This window comes from Sander vitreus, chromosome 9 (assembly GCF_031162955.1).
Source record: "Sander vitreus isolate 19-12246 chromosome 9, sanVit1, whole genome shotgun sequence".
Taxonomy (NCBI): Eukaryota; Metazoa; Chordata; class Actinopteri; order Perciformes; family Percidae; genus Sander; species Sander vitreus.
The window spans coordinates 9,095,456-9,123,430 of NC_135863.1; the positions used below are offsets into that span (position 1 = coordinate 9,095,456).

At 41.6% G+C, this 27,975-nt stretch overlaps 1 protein-coding gene across 3 annotated transcripts; it reads right to left on the reverse strand.

Moving 5' to 3' along the window:
• Positions 1-168: 168 nt before the first annotated feature.
• Positions 169-27,568, reverse strand: rfx2 (regulatory factor X, 2 (influences HLA class II expression)). Of its 3 annotated transcripts, XM_078258592.1 has the most exons (18): positions 27,389-27,568; positions 15,315-15,423; positions 14,622-14,711; positions 13,069-13,151; positions 12,398-12,659; positions 11,036-11,110; positions 9,206-9,387; positions 8,890-9,009; positions 8,094-8,215; positions 7,659-7,777; positions 5,112-5,224; positions 4,780-4,931; positions 3,753-3,850; positions 3,258-3,407; positions 2,880-3,088; positions 2,635-2,788; positions 2,487-2,529; positions 169-1,235 (listed from the first exon to the last, which is right to left on the reverse strand). In XM_078258592.1, the coding sequence occupies exons 2-18, from the start codon at positions 15,420-15,422 to the stop codon at positions 1,114-1,116; spliced, it is 2,202 nt and encodes a 733-aa protein (XP_078114718.1). In that variant the 5' UTR covers position 15,423; positions 27,389-27,568; the 3' UTR covers positions 169-1,113. The 3 variants fall into 3 exon arrangements, with proteins under 3 accessions (XP_078114718.1, XP_078114720.1, XP_078114719.1); XM_078258594.1 differs by lacking the exon at positions 14,622-14,711; XM_078258593.1 differs by lacking the exon at positions 11,036-11,110.
• Positions 27,569-27,975: the final 407 nt, after the last annotated feature.

Genomic DNA, 27,975 nt, shown 5'->3' on the forward strand with positions numbered 1-27,975 from the left:
GCAGCCGAGTGAACCACCACAGGTCTGCACACATGAGTCACTGAATAAGGACTTACTAATGCAACCTTACAGCACACTGAGGAGCTATCACAGGATTGAAAACATTTGTTGAACTATTTACATGAAAGGAAACAGGAGTGGGAGACAGAAACTGCAACAGTGGCTACATTAAATACTAGCCTCATATCATCTGAGCCAAACAGCATAGAAATCTATTGAGGGTGGCGCCTGGATAGCTCAGTTGGTAGAGCGGGCGCCTATATATAGAGGTTTACTCCTCGACGCGTGTCCTGTGAAAATAATGGCCGAAAATGCCCAAAAAAAATAATCTTTAAAAAAAACAAATTATTGAGGTAAACAAACCAACATTTTACACAGCCAAGGTAACATACGGAGTTCCCTGCCTTCTGGACTACTGCGAGACTATGAGGCCCTACAGAGCCATGACTGTGGCTAAGCTGAGGGGAAGGTCCTTTGGGTCAGTAGGTTGCATGTTGTTTGTTTGTTGTGTGCGTTTGCTGCGAGCTGCAGCAGAGGCAACAAGGAGTATATACACCTAAATCACTGTTAAAGGTGCTTTGAATGTCTGAGGTTTGGAGACAATACATTCATACTGCGGTAGAGGCACAGCTGAGGGACAGATAGACATCTGTAGTGGTGGTTTCAAGGTTAGCGATCTAAGGCACTCAAATGACACTATGGCACAGCTAGTTGAGATTTCTTTTACTAAAAAGAGAGAGCGAGAGAGAAGACGAATCACAAACACCACACACCACCACTCAAAGTTACACATCCAATAAAAAGGTACTGCACAAAGTCTTTCACAGTTGCAACAAAAACGGAAAGAAAATCAGACCTGCGTTACACACCTGTAAGTAAAAAAACAAAACCAGATGCAAGCTTCCTGGGAGAAAAGATCACCGTTCTCAAACGCTAGTGGGGGCGAGGACTGACGTTGCTACTTCTCTATGTACATTGCACGCACACACACTCTGCAGGAGGACGCGGTGTGCTTGGCCCCAAAAGCCACTGCATCCCAAAGGGCCCCAAAAGCCACTTTAGGGTCAGATGCTGGTCATTGTGGCTTTCAGTCCGGCCCCGTTCAGACTCGACTCACATCTCCTGCAGAGGGTGGCTCATGTCAATCCTCTCTCTCTTTACAGCTGGTTCAGTAGGCCCTCTGGATGTATCAGCATCACTGCCAAGGTCACTCATGTCATCTGAGAAGGAGGCATCTAGTGGCACAGGGAGAGAGGGGATTGTTGAAATAGTTTAGTTTAATGTCACCTGTGACCCTAAAACCAATTAATCACCCTATAACCGATGCAGAGAATGTGAGACAACAGAAGCAAAAGGACAAATACAGCTAGGTTTAAAGCTACAACACAAATCTATCCCCACAATATAAAGAAGGTCCAAATAAGGATTGTACATTAAGCATTTTAATAGCAACTCAATACCTATAACAGATAAATGTTTCTCTGTATTTTTTGTTACGGTCAACAAATCCCATGAAAAGCCCAAAATCGGTAACTAATGTTTCTCAATACTATTTGTCTTCCTCACCCTGTCTGTAGCTCACAGCCCAAAGCCCATTGATTCCTACTGCAGATGTAAGTCTTTACTCCTTTAATAGTCCCACCCCCAGTGTCTTTGGGCATTAACAGAAATCTTTTTATCATGAGCCTCTTCCAAACAGTAGGTTTATTTTTTTTATTTTTTTTACACATCTCTTTTAATTGACAAGAGCCTTGTGTAAATTCAATCTAATGATTATATACTGTATATTCCAAATATAACACAACTTATATTGTGCTTAAAAAGGTGCTATAAGCGATGTTGGGTGATGTTACTTCTTGTTGACGTTCGAAGTATTTTCAAACAAAACGAGACTAGCTCGCCCCTCCCTCCTCCTCATCCCGTTGAGTGACACCGTCCCCTCTTCCACCCTTCCGTGCACTTACACCCCCACCCCCAAATCCTTCTTGTCGGTTATTGGCTGGAACACTGTTTGTTATGTTTGGTGGTGCGGGTTGGCACAGTTTGTTTTTGTTGTCGTTTGTGGAGCCTGGGCTGTCTACAGAGATGTTTTTTTTTTTTTACAGTGTGTTCTGGGGACAGGCAGTTCGCGGATAGTGAGATGTCTGCTGTATGTGACAAAAAATGTTGTAGCCTAAAAAACATGTGACATCGCTTAAAGCACCTTTAAGTCTGGTTTTGTAGGACTAAGTCATCAGACTTTGGGGGTTTTGGGATTATACAGGCAATACTTGTTGGAAAGATTTATTATGAATTGATGTGCTTGGGGCAGAGTGTCACAGACTGAACACAGGGTTGTTTTTGTGTCTTTTCAGGGTGTTGTTTTTTTTGGAGAATATCACAAGAGTGATCCTTTAACGCTTTTCATTTTTGAAAACCCATAGCCAGCTAGCTAGGATATAACCAGACTAAATTCCAAACCAGCACTGTCAATAATAAAGGCTTACCTTTTTCCATGAGTGATGGCATCATAGAGGTCAGGTCACTGAACTGTGATTCAAGAGATCAGAGCGCATTAGCCAACAAAACAATTTTCAACATAGTCATTAAAGTGTTTTGAGCAACCTGAGCATTTTCAAATATCTTCCTTCTTACCTCTCCCATGACAGCAATAGGAGTTTCTCCGGTGGCCTGAGCCACGCGGTGTTCCACCAAGTAAAACATGTACTCATCATAGAGCAGGCGGATCAGGTGGAAAGAGCCAAAACTGGCTGCACTACGCAGGGTCAGGTCTCTGATCACCATGGAGCTACAGGAAGGAGAGATAGGAAACAGATGATCTGTAAAATGCTGTTTGTAGCGAGTAAAGTGTAAACAGCCTCATTGTTTGCCCCTTGTACCTGTAGAAGGACCATTTAAGCAGGAACTGGCGAGCAGCTTTAGGGAAGCTGGGGCCGCCCTGGTGAGGCTTCAGGACCTGAGAGACCACGTTGTCGAGCCAGGTAGCCCACTGGTCCAGAGAGCTCTGCTGTTGCAGGGTGACCTTAAAGTCCTGCTCCAGACGCTGAACCACACTCTCGTCACACTGACACACCCATGACGCCTGCTCCTGTTAGACACAACAAACACACCCAACCACATTGAGCAAGAAACCACAACACACAGCAAGAGACGGAAAACAGGGAGAGAGTCGACACACGTCAACAGTCTGCACCACCTGACATTTTAACCTGAAGTTTTGATGTTAAATAAACAGGGAAGCTGTCAGATATGTTTACCTGGACGTTGGCAAAGTCCACCCGGTTGAGGTCAGAGAGCATCTGGTTGATCTGGGAGGTGTTCTGGAGGACAGCGCGGGCGGCCTGGGCCAGATGGTTGAGACTGGTGTAACGTCTCAGCGTCTGGGCAAACGCACTGACCACTGCCACCTACATCACAACAGAGACAAGACCAGAGAATCCGTTATACATCCTGAGATTTTAATGCCACTCAATGTTTTTGTGTTTTATTCCTATAATAAAACTCCTTCTGGTACTGAAAAGCTTCTTGTGTGACTGGATGGTGTAAATATGATGCTATGTCTTGCGTCTACATAAACATGAATCATCTTTAATCATCAACTTCAATGTCACTGAAGAGGTGGCAGGAACTGTGCATAGTAACATATGACACTCATGGATCACAAACCAGCCACATGAGATGATGGGAAATTGTGAAGGCTGGAGAGGAAATGTGGTCAATTAAATGATCCGCTGTTGAGATTTTCTTGTTACCTTGGTGCGAATAATCTCTTGAGGAAAGTTGGTCATTGCTGTCGTCAGCCAGCCCTCCAGACTCTTGGCAAAGTTACGAATGGCCTGAGTGAGAGTGCCTGAAGAAACAGAACCAGAGACTGGATTACAAACTGACAAAATCCCTTAAGGTGATGACACACCAAAAAGACCGCCGACCGTCGGCAGAAAAGGCAGTCGGACTGATCAGTCAGGTCCCTGAGGTCCAAAAAGTGCCTCAGAACACACCGAAGAAATGCCGACTTGAGCATACGCTCTGCGCGTGCACGAAACAGAATAAGTCTCCATAGCAGCAAGCGGCGCTGCTCTGTATTGTTTCCATTAACAGTCCGATTGTTTCCCAGAAAATGAAAACTGGCAGCTGATTGGACGAACACATCACGTGGTTCTTTTTTCTCCGGAAATTCACAGCCAGACTGTCATGGCGGCTTGTTCAGAATACGACCTCATATTGTACTATGTCACCGAAACGTGTTTCTGAAAACATTTTAAGCAAGAAATAGGCCATGCAGTTTCTGAATCTGTCTTCATTTCAGATCGACAAAGGTCAGTTTAAAAGATTTTCTTCAGATTTTGAGCGACTCTTCTGCTCGCCATTTCCGGGTGAGTCCCGACTGCCCTTTCTCCCGACTGAACATGTCGGGTCGGCCCAAATGAAGGCCAACGGCTCCTCGGACGGACGACGGCACGGGACACACTGAACAGACTCGAGTCACCGACCTCGCCAGACGGTCCGACGGCCGATTATCGGCTTGGTGTGTCTCCTCTATTATAGGCCACCTTGTTACTTTTAATTGCACTGTAACTTTAAATGATGTCAATAAAAGTATTGGCTGATGTGTTAACAGTTCACTGTTGGCTCACAGAAAAAGGGGGGGAAACAGCCTGGATTACAATCAAACTTTACTACATTTATCTATGCATTAAGCATAAGTAGAGTTTTGAAAATCAGAGTCATCAATAACATCTTATTAAAATCATAATGAATAAAATGATCAATAGTACTGACTGGGAACAGGACGCAGCACATCAGGAATGAGGATCTCTACCAGAGCCTGGTAGAGGATGTGGTCACAGCTCCTCATCCATAGTCTGATTGGTTCATATTTACACAGAGCCACCAGCTTCTCTCTGGGGATCACACCCTCCAGGTCATCATCACTACACAAAGATTTGGGGGGGAAAGAGAAATACACCCAAATTATAAATACTGCTGTCTGTCTTTCACATAAAACTCGGCAGACAGTCAGGTAAAACGATTTTTTGCAATCACACTTAATGTAAAAGTAAGTAGTAGTTTTATTTTCAACATTGAAGCTCTTCCTGTATTTGTGATCTGACCTATTGGGGATAGTGGTATTTCCATCACTAGATGGCGGTGTTGAATACCAAAAGGTCTGCCAGAGTTTCTCAATGTAGTGGAACTGGAGGTTCATCACCACATCCAAAGTAGCCTGCAGGAGAGCAGCAAGGGAGGGAGGGAAGGAGGGAGAGAGGGGGAAAGAGAATGAGAGGGAGGGAGAAGAGAGAGAGGAAGGGGGGGACAAAACATACAGAGCTGAACCATGGTAACCAGACACACAACAAAGTTTCTACAGGCAGGCAAGCAGCCTCTCGCTCACTCCAGGCCCTCCTGGTTAGACAATGAGCCAGCTCAAACACAGCTCCCTGCACATTAATCATATGGAGAATCTTAAAGGCCACGTTTAGGCTTCAACTGGAGCTTTTTCAGTTGATTTCACTCAGTTATATTTTATCTTGGTTTTCTGTATAAAGCAGATTAGCCTCATAGATTTATGCATTTGCCTCCGTTTAGTGGTGAGGCGCTGACCTGAACTCACCCATGTGATTTCCTCTTTCCTGTTCCTGTTGTATGAGGCTCTTAGAAAGCAGAGTATACTGCAGACAAGTGAGCACTTCAAGAGCATAAAGGAAGCAGTGACAAGCTGGTGATCTAAAATGATAAACTACAGTTTCACAGCTTGGATAGGGAAAAAGCAGTAACCTGGTTCTAAAAAGATAGTTAACGGATAAACTCTAAACCTCAACACACATATATATATATATACACATATACATATATATATATATATGTATGTATATATATATATATGTATGTGTATATATATATATATGTATGTGTATATATATATATATATATATATGTATGTAGTATATATATATATATATATATATATATGTATGTGTATATATATATATATATATATATATATATATATATATATATGTATATATATATATATATATATATATATAGAGCCACATTTACAAGAGGTAACGTCAGCCTGACTCCTCAAGAGGCAGAGGTCAACCTCTTTTGTTTTTGGTCTCAAACTGTTCAGTATATCTCTAGTTGAGTGCCTATTGAGTACGAGCATAGGATTCACACCGTGCCCAGAGATTTTCTTCTTTCTCTATCTGGCAGGACATGCACTTGCCGCTGGATCTTGTTACACAGCAGTGTATGCTTTAATCACATGATATGTTTTGGCTTCCTCTCCAGCCGTTGTCATGGCAACCTTGTTTACGGTTGCCCCAAGCAACAGGTCAAACACAGAACTCCAAAACAAAAAGGAGAAATCCCCATCTCCTCTAAACAAGAGCGTTTTGCCTCCACAGTTTTGCGCCACACACAAAAAAAATTGTGGAGGAGAAATGTTTCACATGCATGGTCACACACACCGACGAGAGGCCTGCGGCAGAGATTTCCGAATCTTAACCCCTCACATTTGTGCACACACGAGACAACTACTGTGATTTACAGTGTGATTTATTACCCTCAAAGTTTTATTAACACATAATTATTTGTGCTTAAACTTTACTTTAATTGCACAGCTGATACCTGAATATTTGGCTTGTTGTTACCATGACATTAATAAATAAATGCATGCCAGTGGATTGACAGCCCTGCTCAAAAACTCCTTTAACTGCATGAAAGTAAAATAAGAAATAAGATGTTATTTTATGCTTAGGCTAAATTGTTTCCTTTATTTGTGCTATAACTTTAAATGATGTCAATAAAAGTCTTGGCTAATGTGTTAATAGGCCACTGTTGGCTCACAGAAAAAGTGAAAAAAAAAAGTGAAATGCATAAACATTAAACACACAGAGGCAATGAGAACCGGAGAGTGACAGAAATGCACTGGCAGACAAAGACAGGAGCCCATGCGCCTGTCCACAGACAAGGCAACACAAAGGCCCAAGGGGAGGCCACCACAAAGACACCACGATGTCCACCCAGTGCGCTGAAAGGTTAATTGGCATGTCTTGAAAGCTGCACAGAGATGAAAAGACGGCTGGAACAAAGGGAGCGTGGTGAGGCTGGACAAGGGGAGGGCAGGGATAATATGATAAAGCCAGAGCTTCTCTGCTTTAATCACAGCCTCTTGCCTGCCTGTAAAGCCCCCACATTTTAATGTTCAATATTATTTTTTACTCTTCTCATTTTTTACTCTTCAAAAAAAAGGCTCAGTCATTTTCTAAAACAGCTGGGCACTGTAGTTTTAAGCAAAATGTTACTGAACGGGTAAATAGTGCATTTGTCGGGGACTATAGCAGAATTAATAAACATTGGGTGCTCTAGTTAGTATTTACAGCAGCAGGAAAGTGTTTGTGGGATCAACTCAAAATAAACAACATAGCCAGTGATCATGGTAATGAAGGAACATGTTACATGTGACATAACTTGAGGCAATCAGACCTCACACAAACAGCTTTATACTTTTTTTTCCGCATATGCAGTACTACTCCCAAAGACATGTAAACAGACTTTGATGTGTAAAATGGGTGAAGTCCCCTTTAAAGCCTGTCCATTTATATTCACATGTCAATGTAGCCTCAGTTACAAACATATTCATAAAGCTGTACCTCACAGTGGTCTCTGTAGAGTGTCTGCAGCTTCTTGATATCATTCATGTTGATGCGCTCAGGCAGAGGCTGGGTGCCCAAGTCAGGAGAGGGAAATGGAGGCAGGGTGTGGGACGTATCTGCATAAAGCAAAAATGTAGACAGGTGTCATTCATATCACTCACACACACACACACACACACACAAGGCTAATAGGTTCTGGAGATAGACACTATACATATAGCTACCCCCAGTTTGGTAGTTTCAACACAGAAATACATATCCTATAATTGTCTCAACAAACAAGATGCCTGACAGTTCATTTTACCAGCCTGACAGTTATAACATGTGTTTAGAATTATTGTTTGTAAGGCAGAAAGAAAGAACACTTGTCGGATCTTAAGTGTCAAATATTTGTAGACAAACAGTTGTTGTCCACCCAGCTCCTGCGCTTACCTATGTACTGCTGGTGATGTTGGCTCTGAGCAGCCACGGACTGCTCTGGAGTGCTGTTACAGTGCTGAGAGCTCCCACACAGGCTGTCAGACATACCGTCCACCTTCTGTAGAGGTTTGAACCTATACACAGTAGAAGACAGGGCATGTATGTTAGCTGGGTTTTGAAGGACTAAGAAAGCAGGAATAATAAAGAATGTGCCATTGAGGGCTGAGACTATGCAGGTTTTCAAAACCACACAGATAAATCCCAGGTGAGCACACCTTCAACACAAGCTAATTGGTGAAATACCAGGGGTGTGTTTAAAGGAAAACAACATTTTAAAACAGTTTGTATCATTGTTCTGGTGAGAGGTCTGCCTCAGTTTGGTGGGTGTGTCTGTGGTGAAAACCAATACCTACTGTACATATTGAAAACACAATTCAGCAGACACACACACACACACACACACACACACACACACACACACACACACACACACACACACTAAATATTAGCTTAAAATCAGGCTGAAAAGTTTTCCACTGCCCAGTTTCAAGTCTTTCACCTCTGAGACAAGTGGTGGGAAGTGTGCTTTGCTGTGCCTGTAGCCACACCTCACATTGACAGTGAGGCAGCTGTCACAAGGTAAATGTCATCAAAATGTTGCCAAGGGACATAATAACCAGCAAAATGCCATAGAATTAATGGGAAATTGCTGAAAGTTCTGACAAATGTGACAGAGAGCAAAACAAATGGAAAGGAAAAGTAAAAAAAAGAAAAAAAGAAAAGGCAGATAGGGAGAGAGAGCGCTGACCTCTGTTTCTGGTGGACAGGCTGCTGCCTCATGGCCATGTACTGGGTGTCTTCCTGCAGTCGGTTCAGCGGTGAGTCTGGCTTCACCCGGATGCCATAGTAATGATACTTAGAGTTGCCTCTGATAGATTCATGAGACAAAAGCCAGAAAACAGTGAGGAGAAGACTTGCCATCAGTGTAATTACTGTCATTATCCTCTTCCATCAGCAAGTCTCCAATGCCTATAAGCATCATCATACTTGTCACATCTATAATGATTACATAATTACTGTTATCAGCATCTTCAGCATCGGCAACAACCTCTTCCTGTTTGTACCTGGTGCCGAGGCGGCGGGTCCTGAGGCCCATGAAGACCGAGCGGATGAGCTTGCCGAAGGAGGCTGCGTTGACCGGATCCAGTTTCTGTTCCTGACAGTGCCGTAAGTAATGGTTATACAGGGAGCACCGGGGCAGGCTCACTCCCTCCGCTGTCTCATAGTTGTCCAGCAGCCACTGCAGCTAAAAACACACAGAAGAAGCAACAGTTGCACAATCAGTGAGCCCTAGCTAGTGGACAAACCCTGCTTTGTGATAGTCACCTGGACAGAAATGAAGATGACCAGTGCATCTTATTATCACATCAAAAGACAGATAAAACACACAACCACAACTAAACAACCACACAACCCCACACACACCAAAGACCACCATTGCACTCCCTCTATGTGGCTACACATTTGACTGAACACTCAAACCTCTGAAGTGCTATTTATTCTACAACGGACAAATCTCCAAGAATGTCAATATTGAAGGAGACATAGTTATAGCTCTGTAACAGCACAATCATAAAGCAACATCATTTGCATAAAAAGCTAAGATTATACATTTGCCAATCAGATTTAAAGCAGATACTATTCATACAAATGATGTAGAGATTGTGAGATCACAGCTGAGGTTAAGAGTTGGAATGAAGGGAAAGAATCTAAACCACAAATTTCCCATGTTAGTAAAAGTCTGGATGGAAATACTAGATGAATCCTATTTACATTTCATTATAACTTAGTGACAGCGTCCCAACAAGAGTAAAAGTTATACTGCAATAAACTTTAGTGACACTGAGGACCAGATGTACGTACATTTGCGAATGTAGCGTTATCAGCGCCATGGCCAACCCGCAGAAAGCGCACGCTGTGATACATCAGCTTACGTCGTATTTACCAAACCTGCAGTTCATCGGGTAATCAGCGCCTTTCTCCGCCCACTATACCGTAAATTGCGCTGTAGCAAAGCGTTAAGTACTTGTGTTACGATACGGCTGAGTGCAGACTGCGATATTCCCACTGCTGATGCTATGACTGTTTGAAATGATCATGATGCCAATATTTGTAATGTAGCGAGGAGTTTAACAACTGCTGGAATGGAATGTGAACGCTGAGTCGGAGATTGATGTCATCTTTGATTTCTTCCAGTAACTGTAATATTGCATGGCTGCTTAATCTGTAATGCTTAATGATTTCGTGTTCACTCAACAGAAAAAGTGTGATCCTTGTGGCAAAAATCTTTCAGCTCGTCTCTTTGGCCTATGTCTTCGTCTTGCTCGGATTACTGCTGCCAATTCACCAAGAGGCATATGTGAGGAAACCCGCTTGCGGCTGGTTTACACCTGCTTTAAGAGGCAGAGAATTTTCACCGCAAAATAGAGGTTATAGCGGTTTTTGTACATACCGTGGAATACATAATTAGGTGCACTTTACGCTTCCCCTCCCATTTCTTTATGAGAAACTCCCACTTTCCCCTTGACCCTCCCGTGAATGCATATGCATGACACGGAAAAGCGTTAGTACATCTGGCCCTGAGTGCCTGAGATGTCTTGGTGTACTTAGAAGTAAAATAAATAAAGAGAATCTTGACAAATCAATCAATTTAAGTCCATGCAGGGTTTTAAGAAATGTATCCAAGATTATTAAGCAAAAAGTGATAGCAAATGCAAGTTCAGATCAAGGATGAAAACTAATTGAGACAATTATGCGTGTCAGTGGGACAGTGCAGAGTAAGTAAAGCTAGCAGTAGGTAGTGTGTTAAATGTTGCAAAACACAAGTGGAACACACTGCCTTTGTTTCGTGTTTTTCATTTTCCCTTTTCAAAGAAAGTTCCTGGTTGACTTACATGGCTGTTGAGCAGGCTGCTTTTGTGACTTGCAATTCCTTCAGACTTTTGGAGGTTTTCAATCGCCATTTCAAGCTAAAGAAAGAAGAAGCATGCAAAACAAAAAATAAAAAAGTGGACACAGAAGAGGGAGGAGACAGAAGAGTGAGAGAGATAGAAAAAGAGAAAGGGACAGACATAAGCAGGGGGTATATGAAGAAAAACACACAAAAAATAAAACAGATAAAAGGAAAATAAGAATATTAGCGAGCAGCCAGATCTCTGCATTTTTCATTAAACTCAGTCAGTGTTGCAGCCAAATCCATTATTGCCTGACAAAAGCATGCAAATCAAGGGACTCATTGGGTTAAGCTGCTCAGTGAAGGTTTGCGGTCAGACACTCTAATGTATGCAAATAGGAACCACAAACAGGGGCACAGGTCACATCAAGTTTGAGCACAATAGGTCAACAATGCCTAACCCATCCCCACCTATATCAAATTGTACCAAAATAATATTTAAAAAAATAAAAATCAGACGGAGTGAGTTGTTACTACAACATAAGCAAGAGTGTCATGGCATAAAATACACTGGGATATTATTCTGTCTTTGGACAACAAAAAATAATGGAGTCCAACTGGCGTGCAAAGTGAATGACAAAACCAGGGACATTCTGTGGAGCCATAGAAGAAAATCAAGTCAAAAAATAAAAGATATGTGGTATTGCAGCCAAACTAGAGACATAGAAGAAAAGGAAAAAGAAGCAGGCAGAGTTCCAAGCCTTAAGAAGGCTCCAGAGGGCTCACGGCCAAATGGTAATGAGCCCCAGGGGTTGCTTTGTTTCGCAGGGCGCTCAAGTGCCTGTGAAAACCTCTGAAACAAGGCAGTGCTGAATTATTTAAGCCAGTGTCCCGATTCTACAGGCTCTGCCCTGTACCGCTCTGCTCTCTGTGTGTTACTGCAGAGCCAGGAGGCCCCAACTCAGGTTGCCATAAACCCTGTGTGTCACTCCCTGCCTTTCAGACTTGTCCGGGAGCCTGGCCAGTCTGGACACAGGCTCAGGTAGCAGTGATGATGACAGTTTGCACCAGTGTGCATCTCACAACACCAGTTGGTAGTGGGGATCTCTGCTCAGTAAACCATGTTGTACTAGGAGTTAGTAGTAACAACGTATCTACATACTTAGCCACGTAGCAGTTGAGAAAAGACAAACAATCCCCAAAGTATGTTTGGTTAGTCATTTAGTCTTTGTTGGGTGTAAACATCTGACATAACGTTTGATGCAGTTTGATTGTCGTTTGTACTGGCACATTAATCCCACTCTATTTGAAAAAGTGCTTCAGAGTACCACAGAAACATTGGTATGGCATGGGTGTTGCTCACCATAGCTGAGGAGGAGCGTGATGAGTGTGATATGTGGTTGCGGCTTCCCTCCATACTTCCTCCATGAATCAGGTAGGTGTTTCCGCTGGAGATGATGTGGCTGCTGCCCACATCCATAGCGATGCCCACCATGCCATGAGGGGGCACCCCACCACTGGCAGAGGAGACCACCGTAGTGACACCGGCCTGTGAGTCAAAGTAGGTTCCCCCACTGCTCTGCCCGTACAACTGAGCCTCGGGGTTGTAGGAGTAGGCTGTTCGGCTGGGGAGAGATCATTGTAACTAGCAATCAGTGATGTCTTCCCATGATGATGCTAAAAAAGCACATTTCATGACAACTGATGAATTTTATGAGCCCGATGAAGAGAATTTACATTTATAATTCAAGATGAATCCTGCATTTGGAGTGGAGACAAATATTATGCACAGTGCTGTATCTGTTTAATTTGAAAGGCAAAAATGTTTTACATTCTCGCATTAACATAGTGGCGATTTTTAACTATGGTAAACATAGTGACTTTTTTTTTTTTTTACAGTTATAATAATCTATTTACAATTTCATACTTCACTGGGTTAAATTGAATTGACTTCAGAGTGTACTTGAACTACACAATGTAAAACATGTATTGTTTTTCTCTATTATAATTGTAGAGTAATGTAACATTGCTTACATAGTTCCATTGGTGTAAACCGTCTCTCCACTTTCTCCTACATATTGGACCTGGGATGGGTAGACATGTTGCACCTGCTGAACCTACAGAGAGACAACAGGAAATCAAGGCAGGAACAAGGAAAATCTCTATTCATGCTTCCCTCTTTGTGCAAATGTAAGTCAAACTGTAACTAGAATTGGAAGAGTAACCAACTTTTTTTAATCATAAAAGTACTGCGTAAAATGAAAATATCTGCTTGTTGGTGTAGGCATGTTCACACCTATTACAGTGTGTACATGAAGTGCAGTGAAAAGGTCTGTACACCCCTTGGTTTTGCACAATTATTCATCTAAAACATAAGCCTCAACCAAAAAAATGTACATTAAAAACACTGCCTACTGTATTTAGACCTACCAAGGTTCTTTATGTAAAGGTTCTACAATACTTGAAGTGAAGAAATTATTTTAACAGGGGATCAGGAGTAAAAGTGATCTGGAACAATGTTGGAAGAAAAATAAAGTAGTAAAAAATAGATAAAAATGTATTTTCCCTGCAATTTAAAAAGCAAAGTTGAACTGATAAAGACATACAAGCATTTAATAAAGACAAGCTTGATTTGACAAACATCACAACTGATAATGAATGATACTGATGCATACAAATTGTGAAAAGCAGCTAATGAACTGCCCAGCTGCTATTGGCTAATGTTGCATGTGACATCATTCGGAAATACTGTATAAGACTGGTACCTAAGACGAGCTAATAGCAGACAGTCAGGTCAACTCCTGTTTTTCACCATTAGACGCAAGACATCACACAGATTTTGTGTTGGGCTTTGGTTCAAGCCCCCAGGAATCATTGGGCTTTGCAGCAAGTTCACATTATACGTAACGTGGGACCCAGAGCAGACTTTTTGCCATTAACACCATTACAAAAGAAGCAGCTGTAAAGCTAATCCTCATCATAACACACATTTAAAAAAAAAGACTTTTAATTACCAACCATTAGGGCTAATGTTTATTTAAAAGCTACCAAGAGTTGTATTAAGATGTTATTTTCATGTTATTCATGTACGCAGGCAGTGGGCCAGGCTCAGCCAGAGAAAGACACTTTCACACACCCATGAGGGGCACAGGAAGCAGGAGAAACCGTTTGGCACATGCTCAGGATCAGCAGCTTTCAGAGGAATAAATGGGCTGCCATGTTTGGGATCTTCATTCAGTGTTAAACACGAACATGGTTTGGTTACTATTTAACTTGTTTACTAAGCCCAAACCTACTTTGCCCAAGTCTGACTGTTACTATTTACCCCAAATGTAAATTGTGACCCGAATGACATAAAAAGTTTATCAAATGTTTGTAAGTGACAAAAATAAGAACTTGGTGGAACTAGCTATATGCTTGTTTTTCTTTTCTCATCTTCTTGTTACTTTATTGTAAAAGAAAACACAGTATAAGTCTACAACTCAGTAACAAAATTCTAAATAGGTTAATCTAAAAATAATTGTAAAACGCCAAGGGGTGTACAAGCATTTTCACAGCACTGTATAAGTATGTACAGCACTGTGTACCTGCTGAGAGACCTGTTGAACCCTGGGTACTGAAAGCTGCTGTACTTGTCCTCCCTTCTGAGCTGAGCCTGTAGCTTGAACCAGCACCCTCTGTGTGGATACAAGACATAACTCAATTACATTGGTATGCACGTACAACCACACACATAATTGTATTATGACAGTCGACACAAGATGGGCAAACATTTCAACAAATCCCCCCTCAGGAATTTAAGATAGTGCTGATATATGTATGCTCATATAACACACTTAAATGACAGCACACCTCTCTCTGCCAGCCACACATCCTGAATTTCAGTACAGGTGTATAGTACAGCACTGCATTTTCTCAGTGTACTCCTCTGATTGTGCGGTTTCTTTTCAGACCCCATGCACAAGCACTAATACAGCGAGTAGCTGGTTTGCAGGGATTGAAATTATGTTTTTTTTTGTCCACCATCCAAATGGCTAGTGAATGTTCAAATTAGTTTGTTTTTTTTGGCTGATTAGTGAAGCAAATCTACTAGCTACTTGCATATTTTATCAGCATTTGGCTGATGGATGGTGCTCATTTTGAACCATGATAGTCTTTTATATTTAACATTTGGAAAGAAACAGGATGGAACAGTTAAGTCATTACAGACTATTCCAATTTGTCTTGTCATTACAGTAGCAGCATAGCGTAGAGTAGAGTAGAGTAGAGTAGAGCCCTACCTGCTGGGAGGCTGGGACAGGCTGTACCACAGGGGCCTGAGCTGATGATGACGTCCGCAGCGCTGCCACGCTGGCCGTGGTATCTGACCCTCCCTCGGAGCTCTGCATGCTGGGTTGCAGGAAGACATGAAGAAGTGGAAAAGAGAAAAGACATGAGGATTTAATACCAGACTAAATAAATACTCTTACATTTCAAGTCTATACAAATTAGTCTTGCTGTGCCAGACCATCCACACCCTGCGGAGCGGAGGGTCTGGCTAGTCCACATAGCATTCCGGGATGGGCGAAAAACGTGCTCTGGTTTATTGGCATGTCTTTAAACCAATCACAATCGTCATGGGCTTCGCACAGAGCCACTGTAAAATAGTTGTATGAGACAAAACTCAGATTGGACAGATAGTCTAGCTAGCTATCTGGATTTACCCTGCAGAGATCTGAGGAGCAGTCAACCATAGTCCTCAGAAATCCACCGGAGTTTAAAATTCCAACACAAAGGAAACGGACATTGGCATTGACATGCATCCGGCGGAATTTTCTGCGGCACCGGAGCAATCCCGGAAATGGAACGTCAAGGATATAGACTAATACAAATAGACAGCCATACTAAATACATGTTCTTCCACCCCGCCCCTTCTCTCTTGGAGCTACCAGGGTATTCATTGTGCCCCAGGGGGTTTCTAGCTTTATCAAGTCAAGCTGAGTCAGTGAAGCTCTAAGAGCACCAGAAGCTGCCCACCTTTGGCCTTAATCACTGGCAAAATAAGCAGTCCAACAGTTTTTACACAGACACTCCTGGTCCTGCTGACAGATCAGACTCAGGTGAAAAAGTAACAGTACAATAGTTTAAATTACCAACAGGTCTGAACTGCTTCCTGAGGACCAAACGCACTGCCGCCACTCGGCTTTCCACTGGGTGACAATGTGCACAGCATAGCAAAGGGGAACCAAAAATGGAGTGACAAAAAGGCTCTCTCTTTTTTTAAAAGAACAGAGGAAAAGAGCGGGAGTAAGGCAGGGACAAGAGAAGAATGGAACTGCAAGGGGGAGTAAGTAGATAAAAAAAACAACTTCCCCACTCACTCTCTCAAAAAAAAAGAAAAAAATGAAGGGGGAAAAAGATGAAAACGGCAGTGGGGCTCCAGCCCATGCCAGGGTCCTGATGATATCCAGCGATTGTTTCATACAAGAGCTGTTCTCTGAGGGCTCCAATAATCCAGCTGATATGAGGAAATTCCTCAATGCTTTGTAAACGTTTGTCGGTTGCTATGGTGAGGAATCCATGACGACCACCCCCAACTCAACCCCCTCCTCCCCTATCCCCCCACCCCACCTCCCTCCTTTTAAAGCTCTTGCACAGGAACTTTCGAGTGCGACCGCAAAGAAAAGATGGGGAGGAGGGTTAGAATAAGGGAGAGGGAGATACAACACAGTTGGGGTGGATTGAATTGATGAGCAGAAATCCAGGAGCAGCAGGAAATGTCAGTAGGTAAGCGAGAGAATGGTGTTCACCGGGAGCATTACAGTAAAGGACTGCAAGACACAACCTGCTCTAGACATGCTGTGATTAGTCATAACACAAGACATGCACTACAATGTTATTTTGATTCACTGGAAGAGATCTGTCAAACACCACCTAGGCTGCTGTAATCTGGAGGCTAAGCTGTTAGATACAGGCAACAGGTGCAGCCACGCTTGTCTTTTGGCTTTCTTGAGACCCAACCTAAACCTTCTGAAGATATAAGAAATTAAGAAGGCCTTCCTGCATCCGTAGCATCAAACCAAGTGGTCTAAATGTGTTTCTAAAATGCATCACTAAATAACCAGTCTGCCTTATACCATGTGACAAATTTAACTCAGACAGAAACAAATATAACATGTGGCATGTAAAAAACAAGGGCAAAATGCATCTCAATCAAGGAAACCCCACCAGTGAGAGGGAGGAAAAGGAAATAGTAAACCATAGATTTCAACCAAAATGTTGTGCTCACAGCAAAATAGGAGGCACATCCTCTTTTGTGGATCATTATCCGAGTTAAAGACTATGCTGATACAGGATAACACAGCTTATTTATACAACCACCTAATTTTTGCCAACATGATGAAGCTAGCACAGACACTTCCACAAAGTATACCACTCATAACCAAGATGTTTCCAAAGGCAAAAGCAGATTGCAAGGCTAAATGTTTTACTAAAAAATGGTTTTCCTGCAGATCTTGACACTAAATTGTAATTTCCACCCTGGACTAGAAAACCATGCTGGACAACAGACGAATCAACAGAACAAATCAAACAGATTGGATCTTAAACAGATTGACTACCTGAATTGTTTTGGTGACCAACAACACACACATTCACAAAACTAATTTGCCCGCTAGTTGCAAACTTAACAGTTTTGAAACTCAAATGTGTCTAGGTTCAAGACATCAGCAGTAACTTATGGGGACATTTAGGGTTTGCGGGCACTATTGGATGCTATATCAAAATCAGAGTGTACCTTTAAAATAGAAAAAAAAACTGATTTGGGTGTGCCACCACTGGTATTTTCAATGTGTGGAGATTTTGCCACAGGCAAAAGACACTGCTCTGCCTACATGAGTAATAGATTAAAGTGTAGGAGGCCTATGTTGAAGTTCCTGATGTGTCAATCTTCAGACACATACATGATTTTAAATGTGCACTATAAGTTCATGCATGGTCACTTCTGTTGACGTTCCAAGTAAATTCCAAACAAAACAGAGCAAGCTCACCCCTCCCCATGTTTTCGTAACTGTCATGACTAACTGACTAACTGTCACTAACCCTCACCCCCTCCCCCAACCATTTTGTCGGTGATTGGCTGGCGTGGTTTGTTGTATTTTGGTGCGCAGCCTGTGCCTCTAGTGTTTGTTTGACGTTTATGCCCCGTGTTGTCTCCCGAGACCGGGCTTTTTAACAGTGTATTCAGGGGGCAGGCAGCTAGCGGATCGAGGAGAGATGCCTACAATTTGAGACAAAAATGAAATTGCACTGAAACCATGTAGGAACTCAAAGTGTACCTTTAAGCACCATATCTAGTCCACCCTGGCCTGAGCAGCACTCTGAGTCCTTCTTAAATGCATTTGTTAGCACAGGGCACAATTAGCACTTCCATGCCAAAGCGCTCATATTCCATTACAATTTTTCTTCACACCTCTTTCTTGTATGGCAATAAAGCACCAAAAGACTATTATCAGAATGATGCTAACAAGGAGTGAACACTTTAAAAGTCCCTGCAATGCTCAAGCATCTTTTTTAAAGCAAGGAATTTGTCTACGGAGTGTCACTTAAGTTATAAATATACTTGTGACAATCCCATCATTTATCTTCAGACTTGTCATTTTCATCAGAGGAAGTGACACAAGCCTGAAAGCTTTTTTATACCATAAAGGAGTGGGTTGCTTGGCAAGATGGTGGGGGGGGTCAGAAAAGAGAGCACTGACCTGGACGTTTTCATCCATTAAAGCAATTTAATAGGTATGGAGAAGTGTGCCAAATCATTGAGTTGGAGGAGGAGAGACAGGAGTGCAGGCAGAGAGGAGTCTTTCTGCATACTGCTCAGGGAAGGTTAAAAGCCACACAAATTCCCCACCCGCAGCTCTGAAAGGCACAAAGGTAGGACACAGCAGGAGACATAGCAAACTGCTGCAAAACTGCTACTCTGGATGGGCTGTTGTCTTGGGCCAAACCTTTCTGCCTTTAACCAAGAGACAATTTCACACACACACACACACACACACACAACAGCTCCTCCTTTCAAGAGTTACCTGAGTTTTAAAAGCTAAAACGTAATCAAGAAAATACATTTTAAAGAACCCAAAAGCCTAGTGCAGACAATATTTAAACATATGTCACTGACAGATCTAACTTAAACTGGGCTCAATCAAAGAAAAACACATACAGATGTTCAATTAAAAACAGGAGCCCACAGTCTTGGCTCATGTTTGCACAGGCCCACATTGTTTGCAGAGCAACAACGGTTGCTAGTGGCAACACCGTCCACTCCCGTTTCCAGGAGCCTGTTGCTATGCAACCAACAGAATACTTCCCAAACCAAACAATGCCATCCCCCCACATGATCCCTCTATCTCATGCTAAGTAGAAACTTACAACAATAAATACTATGTACGCTATTAATTTCAGACACCAGGGGACATGGAGGTAGACTTAGTCCTGTGTTGCAGTTATATAATAAAATTGTACAGACTTTATGCTGGTTTAGACTTGATTGAAGAGGACAGGATGAAGCACTCTGTTTTTGTAACTACTTGGTGCTCAAAAGAAGGAGGAATGTTTAAGTAATTCAGGGAGACAACAGTCTATTCTTCAAGGTTGCTTTACACTCATGCCCCCCAAAAACAACACTTCCAAAAGCAAGTTGAGGCTTTCCAAAGTTCCTTCGGTAGAGGAGATAGTAAAACAGCTTGAGCAGAGCAAACCTTTTTCCAACTCAGGGAAGATGAATCAAAATAAAGCAGAGATAGCCACTTGTTGCTTTTAAAAAGGGAAATCTATAGAGGACATATGTTTGTTCAGCGCTATGCATAGGTTTTCCCTTTAATATATGAGGAGCGAAACCTATAAGATTACAGAGGCACACGCGCTCACACAAAGAGCGTATTAAGATATGATGAGAGATTTCCACAACAGAGGCTGTTCTTCAAGCCTGTCTCATTAATTCATGGCTAATCCAATTAAAGCGGCTCTTGGGGTCTGCAGATGGCAGAGTTTAAGAGACAGAGACAGACAGACAGACAGACAGACAGACAGACACAGACACAGAGAGCGAGAGAGAGAGAGAGAGAGAGAGAGAGAGAGAACACAGACCACTGTCTCTGATCCCGCCGCCCCCCTTTCCTCCCCAGCTCACCTACCCACACTGGTCATCAGCACAACCTGTCCACTCCGTCACAATGTGTACTGCAGGCCCGACAGCCACAGAGAGAAAGATCAAACCGTTGCCATGGAGATTGTGTGTTCGCCCATGCTCTACACTAGTAACTTCCTCCCCCAACGCCCTACCTCTTCTAACCCTTTCCAGATTTCCACTGCCCCCCCACCTCCACCCAGCCTATCTCGAAATGAAGAATGAGGGTTTGAAACTGAACATTTTGAAAAGTTAAACTGTAAAACAACACAAAGAGGAGCAGGGAAGAAATGGGGGAGATGGTCACAACTGGAAATGTAATCATGGGCGTCTCTCTCTGTTACGGTTAGCCTATTTATCTAACGTGATCCAAGGCTGCCATACTGATGACACAAACGAGGGAATTTCACTCAAGTCACCTGGCTGCTTCAGGAGATGTTGGATTATGAAGAGAAACTGGGAAATGCTAAAAGTAACAGTAACAGTAAGTAACATATTATTAATATTTGGCAATACCCAAAACGCATTACAATTAAATTAATTCACAATAACTTTTTGGATCCTTCAAAGCCTTTTAACATTTATATCTGCACAACATGTTGAGAATAGCTAAATCTCAATTTAAATATAGTCACAGCTAGATCCAAATCACATTGTATGGGCTCCTTATAAAACTATTGCATATAATATCACTGAACATATTCACAAAACCAGAAAGAACTCAGAGAGCACATAGCCCTGACAGGGGTATGCTAGTTATTTCAATAATAGAAAATATTAAGAGATTTAAAATAAAATGTGTTTCTTTTAAGTAAAAGCAGTACCTAATGAGAACATTTTAAAAGTATTAAAAATGCATGATGATGTTAAATTGTCTTATTTTTATGGTCTATCCACAAGGATACTGGATCTAGATCTGCAAAGTCACTTATTTCAAAGACTGACAACTTAGAATGGTTAAGTATCCTAACGCTTAGCCTAGACCAGACATGCATCCTATTCCGTGGGAGTATAACGATACTCACTCCAAACGCAACACTAACTCTTTTAAATCTGCTTTCACTTGCTCTTTTAAACAGGTGTGTTTCCAACTTATGGGGTTGTATTTCCCAGGGAACCACATTCTGCAAAGATGATCTCAGATGCTGGCAGTGAGCTGCCTCGATCTTGACTGAACCTGAGATAAGCATTTTTTTTTTTTGCACTGGAGGAGTCTGCCTTTTTGGCAAGCATTCATTCCACACATATGACTCTGAAAATCATCTTACTGTTTGTATATGCTTTCACGGGCACTACTTGACACAAACAATGAGTCACAAGTTAATGCTTGAACTTTGAGACGGATCAAACTGTCTGTTGCTCATGCAGTGAACACTGAGCAATGCTGAATAGTTGCCATCAGACTTAGATGTAAGTATTTATTAACTATTTGACACAATAAAACCATGTACAAGACATGATAATGAAATACTAAACATGTTTAATCTGTATTTGACAGGTAATACCAGAATAGCGGTCAAAACTAGCTGGGCTGTTGCTGTTTACAAAACAACCAAGGTGTTTTCTATAAATAATACTGCTACAGTAACTACAGTTACTTACTACAGCAATATTTAAATGTCATTTAATATAATGCTGTCTTGGGCGCCTGGGTAGTCACCTGGTAGAGCGCGCCCATATAAAGAGGCTTAGTCCTCGACACAGCGGCCGCGGGATCAACTCCGACCTGCGGCCCTTTGCTGCATGTCATTACCCCTCTCTCTCCCCTTTCAAGTCTAAGCTGTCCTGTCGAAAATAAAGGCCTAAAATGCCCAAAAAAAACAATCAACAATTCAACATCATCATGCACTTTTAATACTTTTAAAATGTTCTCATTAGGTACTGCTTTTACTTAAAAGAAACACATTTATTTTAAATCTCTTAATATTTTCTATTATTGAAATAACTGGCATACCCCTGTCAGGGCTATGTGCTCTCTGAGTTCTTTCTGGTTTTGTGAATATGTTCAGTGATATTATATGCAATAATTTTATAAGGGGCCCATACAATGTGATTTGGATCTAGCTGTGACTATATTTAAATTGACATTTAGCTATTCTCAACATGTTGTGCAGATATAAATGTTAAAAGGCTTTGAAGGATCAAAAAAGCTATTGTGAATTAATTTAATTGTAATGTGTTTTTGGGTATGCCAACCAAATATTAATAATATGTAGGAATTGGGGAATAGAACAGATGCGCAAGAATCCCAACTGTTACTTTTAGCATTTCCCAGTTTCTCTTCATAATCCAACATCTCCTGAAGCAGCCAGGTGACTTGAGCATCATTATAGTCATGCAACCTAAATCCATTGCGATTAACATTTCATACAGACACTGAATGAGGTCTGGATTTTAAGTAATCTTTTCTGCAGCCAGATCCAGTGACATGCTTTACATATGAAAAATTATGAGTTGCATAACAACAGCAGCATTCATACCCTAATTTGGCAAATCCTTTTTAGTGTCATTTCCAGGACATTAACCAATAAATTACTTACGGATCTAACAAGTGTTCTTCCGTAACAATTTGCATCAAGTTGGCAATCATAGATTAGAGAGATTATACAGTAAAAGGTGGTGACAGGATACAGTTGACATCATAGATTGTTGACATCCTGTCTATTGGTCTACATGTTGGTGCTCTTAAAGCTCAAACTTTTCAAAATCTCATCATTCATTTGCCTTTCGTATTTTATTGACTGACTGCAACTATTCCAGGATAAGAATCCAGACTGGTTTGACTACTTTGTCGCAACACTTCATGGCCAGACCTACTACAGTGGTTACAATTTGCAACACCCTTCAGAGGGGCAACACAAACACTGTTAATTTTTACAGGTAAACAACTAGCATACAATGCAGCTTTTGAATTGAACATTGAAATATTATTATTAGCTCTCCTTTGAAGCTAGTGAGTGGGAAGAGAGGGTTCTCAAAGATAATTTAAAAAAAATAGGATCTGCGGGCAGCACTATATAAGGAGGACATTCCCCATTTTGCTGAAATCTGGTTGTTTGCACCTGTTAAAATGCACCAAATATCCTAATTAAAGAGCTTCTGAAAAGCTTATTTGAAGGCCCAGATAATTCAATCTAAAAATACTGCTCCTTTGCAAATCTGGTCAAATCTCACTCCACTAAATGCCTAGTCTTGGTTCTGGTAATTATTTTGTAGCAGGCTTACACTGACAGAAGTTCTTTTTTGTGTCAAATAAACATCTCTTAACAAACTAGCATAAAACTCTAAAGAAAAGGAGAAGTGAGGAGAGGATGGGGGGGCTGCTACTATCCCTGCCTGAAAGAAGGGAGGGGGGGCTAGCCATTGTAATGCAAATGTCACTGGCTTGTCTGCTGTTTGTGGCAGAAAATTTAATTAGCAGTTATGCAGCTACGATACAAACAGGTGGAATGTTAAGAATGCTCCTGATGACAGACATTTTTATTTAATGTGTTTCAACTTGTTGTGTTCAACATTTTTTTGGTATATGACAAGATTTGTTTCTTTGTATCCTAGCAGCCTACAATGATTTCCAAAATCGTTGTAGCTGGAAAAAACAGTAACAGCACATCACTTGAAATGAAAAGACCTTTACAAATACATGAATTATGAAGATTATGAAACTGTAACATTTCATGTGAACAAATGGCACTATTAATTTCCACTTAACAAGTCCCACAAGGCATTCTCCTCTCACTTCTGCTGCTTTGCTCTGTGATTTTCTGACATGCTTTTGACGGAAGTTATGGGATAACCCATTAAATCTTTGTTTATATCAGACAATGAAATGTGCAAAAGCCTGGCAGTTCAGTTAGCACAGCAGGATGTAAATGCAACTCTATATGAATAATTGTAAACAGCAGCGACAAAACTGATGACAGTGACTAGGTCCATGTGTATATTTGTAGCAGGCTATTGGATTGAGAACTTCTCCCCGGGGCAACAGTAGGCCTCATCAAGATAAGCTAAATACAGCATGAGCAAATACACACACACACACACACACACACACACACACACACACACACACACGTGACCAAGAGCTGTGTCAGGTCACCCTCTGCCCAAGACACCACTGCAGCTGTTCTATTGATAGCTGAACTGAACACATGGGTCCATTAAACACTCAAAATGGCACACGGATAACGGAGGATACTGCTACGCGCAATCATATGAGCAACTCCACAGATGGCTCAAAAGAAGGCTAGAGGAGAGGAGGTTAGGCCCAAAGAAGGAGCAAAATGTTCTGTAAATCACAGGCCAGTGTGGCACTCATTGCTGAAATGGACCAAAACACAACCACGATCACGATCACAGGCTGCAGGCTAGACCAATAAAGGCAAGTGAAACTCAGGCGAAATCTACACTACTACGTTTTGGTTTAAAATGAACATCTTGTGCTACGTTTCTACCTCACCTTCACACCACTCCGCATTTCTGAGCCGCTAAAACAGAGACATTTAGAAACACAGCTGCCCCCGTTTTGGTTTGAAAACACCAGGGTTGCTTTGTAGTCTGGACGGGCACAAACGGAGAACTTTGGAAACAACGTTGCACGTCATTCTTATTGGTTAAGTAGGCTTACATACCTTTCAGTAACAGTTCCACCTCGTTGTTGGTCCAAGCAAATAAAACACTGGTCTTAGTTTCTGCCATTGTTGTTCTTTCTTTAAAGTATTTTATATATTTATACATCCATGATTTTCAACCGCAGAGTATGTCAGACAATGTGCTTCCTGTTAACACCGGCAAGCGCACACCGAGTGTATGTGATTGTCATGTGATATGCGTTGTCAGACATGTTACTGCTACTGGAGCTAAAACTCTTGTGTGAACGGAGATTGTTTTTGACATAAAACACCACTTAACAATGAAAACGTAGTAGTGTAGATGTAGCATCAGGATACAGACACATTACATTACCATCACTTTCAAACTGAAATTCTAATTAATAAATTTCCTGCACAAGCCAGTAAGAAATTTCTAAATAACTGTCCAACCACTATTTGTTAAAGTCTCCTCTATGAGCACCATTTCTTTCTGACTTGCCTCTGCAAGCCAAAGCAATTCACTCTCACCACAAAAGAGAAGAGAGAGATGAAAATAACCTGATAAAAAACACTGACTTTTAAAAGAATAACATTTCACCCCCAGGCCCACTCCATCCCCTTTCTTTCCATGACTTGGGTGTATTTGTATATCAAGTTGCCATGTAAACATAACAGTGTCACGCTCAAATGGGGGGGGTTGGCGCTGTCATTTCTTTATTTTCTTTGTAGCTGCAGTGAGTTGTCTGAATAATCAAAGTTAAGTTTCTTTCTCTGACACTTACTTCAAAACAAGTTGAGTCTTCTGTTAATGCACATTCAATTCTTCCCTCAAATATTCTGGCAAAAAGGGAGAAAAATCATGGCGGTAGGAAGCTTTATAAACATTAATTATGATTAATATAACCACAGACCTGCGTTTTGACACTTTCTCACATAAAAGGAAATAGATATTGGTCTGCATCAACAATACATACTTTATGTAAATACAGATTGGAAAGTTTATAACTTATTGTATTAGTAGTAAGCAGAGGGGGTTTTAATTAGAGAAATGTTAATGCTGCAAAGATTTTTCCTGATGCTTTAATAGCAAACAACATTCCAAGTGACCGAGCACCTGACGGCTGTCTCTGAAAAGATAGTCTATAAGAATTAATTTATCTCAGGGGACAAAAGGAGACCGAATCCCAAAAGGAGTGCTGAAAACCAGCCATGGTAAAGCAAATGAAGAGGGGATTTAAAATCATTGGGGGGGGGGGGCTACATTTCTTTGGTTTCTCATTACTGCTAAAGCACAGATTAATATGAACCTTTAGCTCTGAAGAGAGCTAAAACAACCCTAAAGGGACCTGCTACCTAAACAATGAATCAGTGCCACGGAGAAGAACTTGGCTATTAGCAAACAATTGCTGGTCTGTCCAACGGGTTTAGCATCAATACATTGAAGTAAGTGAGAGGACATAAATCAGGTCCAATGATTCATTCAGAGTGTACAAATGCATCTTAATTTGTGACTAGTTTTAACATCACATAGAAAACAATACTTGAAATACTCAATTTCTCACCCAGACTGTAAAAACAAGACAGAGCAGTAAAGAACCAGCATAGCACCACCTAGGTCATTTCTGAAATATTAAAAATACCAAAACTTTGTGACGTTACCAACTTTGTAACATTTAGATTAGCAAACGTTGTGTAATCTGATTAACAAAGAATAAAGTTAGTTCATCTTGAAAGTGTACTAACGTTATATCGCTACGCTACTGAGATAAGAGACCAGTGGAAACACCAGGTTTGGTACGTTAACGTTGCACCGGTGAGTGTCGTAACGTCGTCGGTAGAAGTTCATATATCCGTTTTCTCGACTGCGTAATATTTGTAATGCATTATACGATATATCTAGCTACTTTGTGAGTGAAAATCGCCCCAAAGAAGCTTGCAAACTGCCTGCTGAAACGAAAGTTGTCCTCCTACTAAGTTTACGCTTGCCCGCAGCGGACGTTAGTTGCAGTTTGAGCACCAGAACCAACGTTGCTAAAGCTAGCTATCCACATTTAAGGAATACGGTTCTGGAGAAAGACACACTGAGAGTAAAGTGTGTTCGTGCTGTGACGAACAAGACAGAGCTGCCGTTTACAACGCGACAAACGGTTGAACTCGCGACTGAACTGGCACTCAACGCTGCTGGTTGCCTGCGTTAGCATTAGCTGTAGCTTGACTGGTAGCCTTACCATCCATCCTGCTGGGATTGAGCTGGAAGTACGTTCACAGCTCGACATACACACTAGCTACACAACGCAGCAACAAGTGTAACGTGATAGTAAGTAACGTTACCACTGTGAATAACGTTTAGGCAAAGTGTAGCAAAATAAGTAGCAGAGGGGAAACATATTTTTTTGGTGCAAAAAGCTGTTGCCAGCGGTAACGGTGGACGTAAGTTAAATGAAGAGTGGAAAACCGTTCTCAACTTGGGGCGGATGCCATAAAGAAGGGAAAGTTATGTTGTGGAAAATAACCAAGACTGCTAGCAACGCACTCGACCCAGAGGATTTTTCTCCAAACTAAGAATAATTCAGCATCTGAATTCTGTAAAGATAATAGTCACCTTTGCCTTGAGAAAAGTTCTGGCTGTGCTCTTTCCCCTCTCTCACACTCGCTCGGTGACTTCCAGATGCTGCTGCTGCTGCTGTTGCTGAGTGTTGCGCCCGTTGGTAAGTAACTGTCTCCACGGCTACAGTCACTATGGCGCGACGGGGTCTCGAGGCAACTGTTGCTACCCTCGAATGTCTACGTCAGGGCCCTCACTATACAAGGGAGGGGCCAAAGGAACAAGAGTCCCGCCCAGTTCAATAAAGCTATAAATTTAAATGTAACCACTAGGAGGTAGTCTTAGCTAGGGAACTGGTGAAAGTGCCTCATTCAGATTCATTTAGTTTACTTATAAGTTATGTTTATGATTTAAAGGTTATTATTGTATGTAGCACATATATCACAACTATCAAACTGACCTCAGTTGTGTAAAAATTGTATTTCTTTAGTTTAAAATACAGGTTATCTTCTTAATTAAACTGATTATTATGTAGAGCCTACGCACTTTCTCGGTGGTATTCATAGACTGTATGGTGATATTCAGCTATAGTCCAACACTTTTCGCTCCAATAATGAGGGGGCAGCAAAGACCTACAATTTATA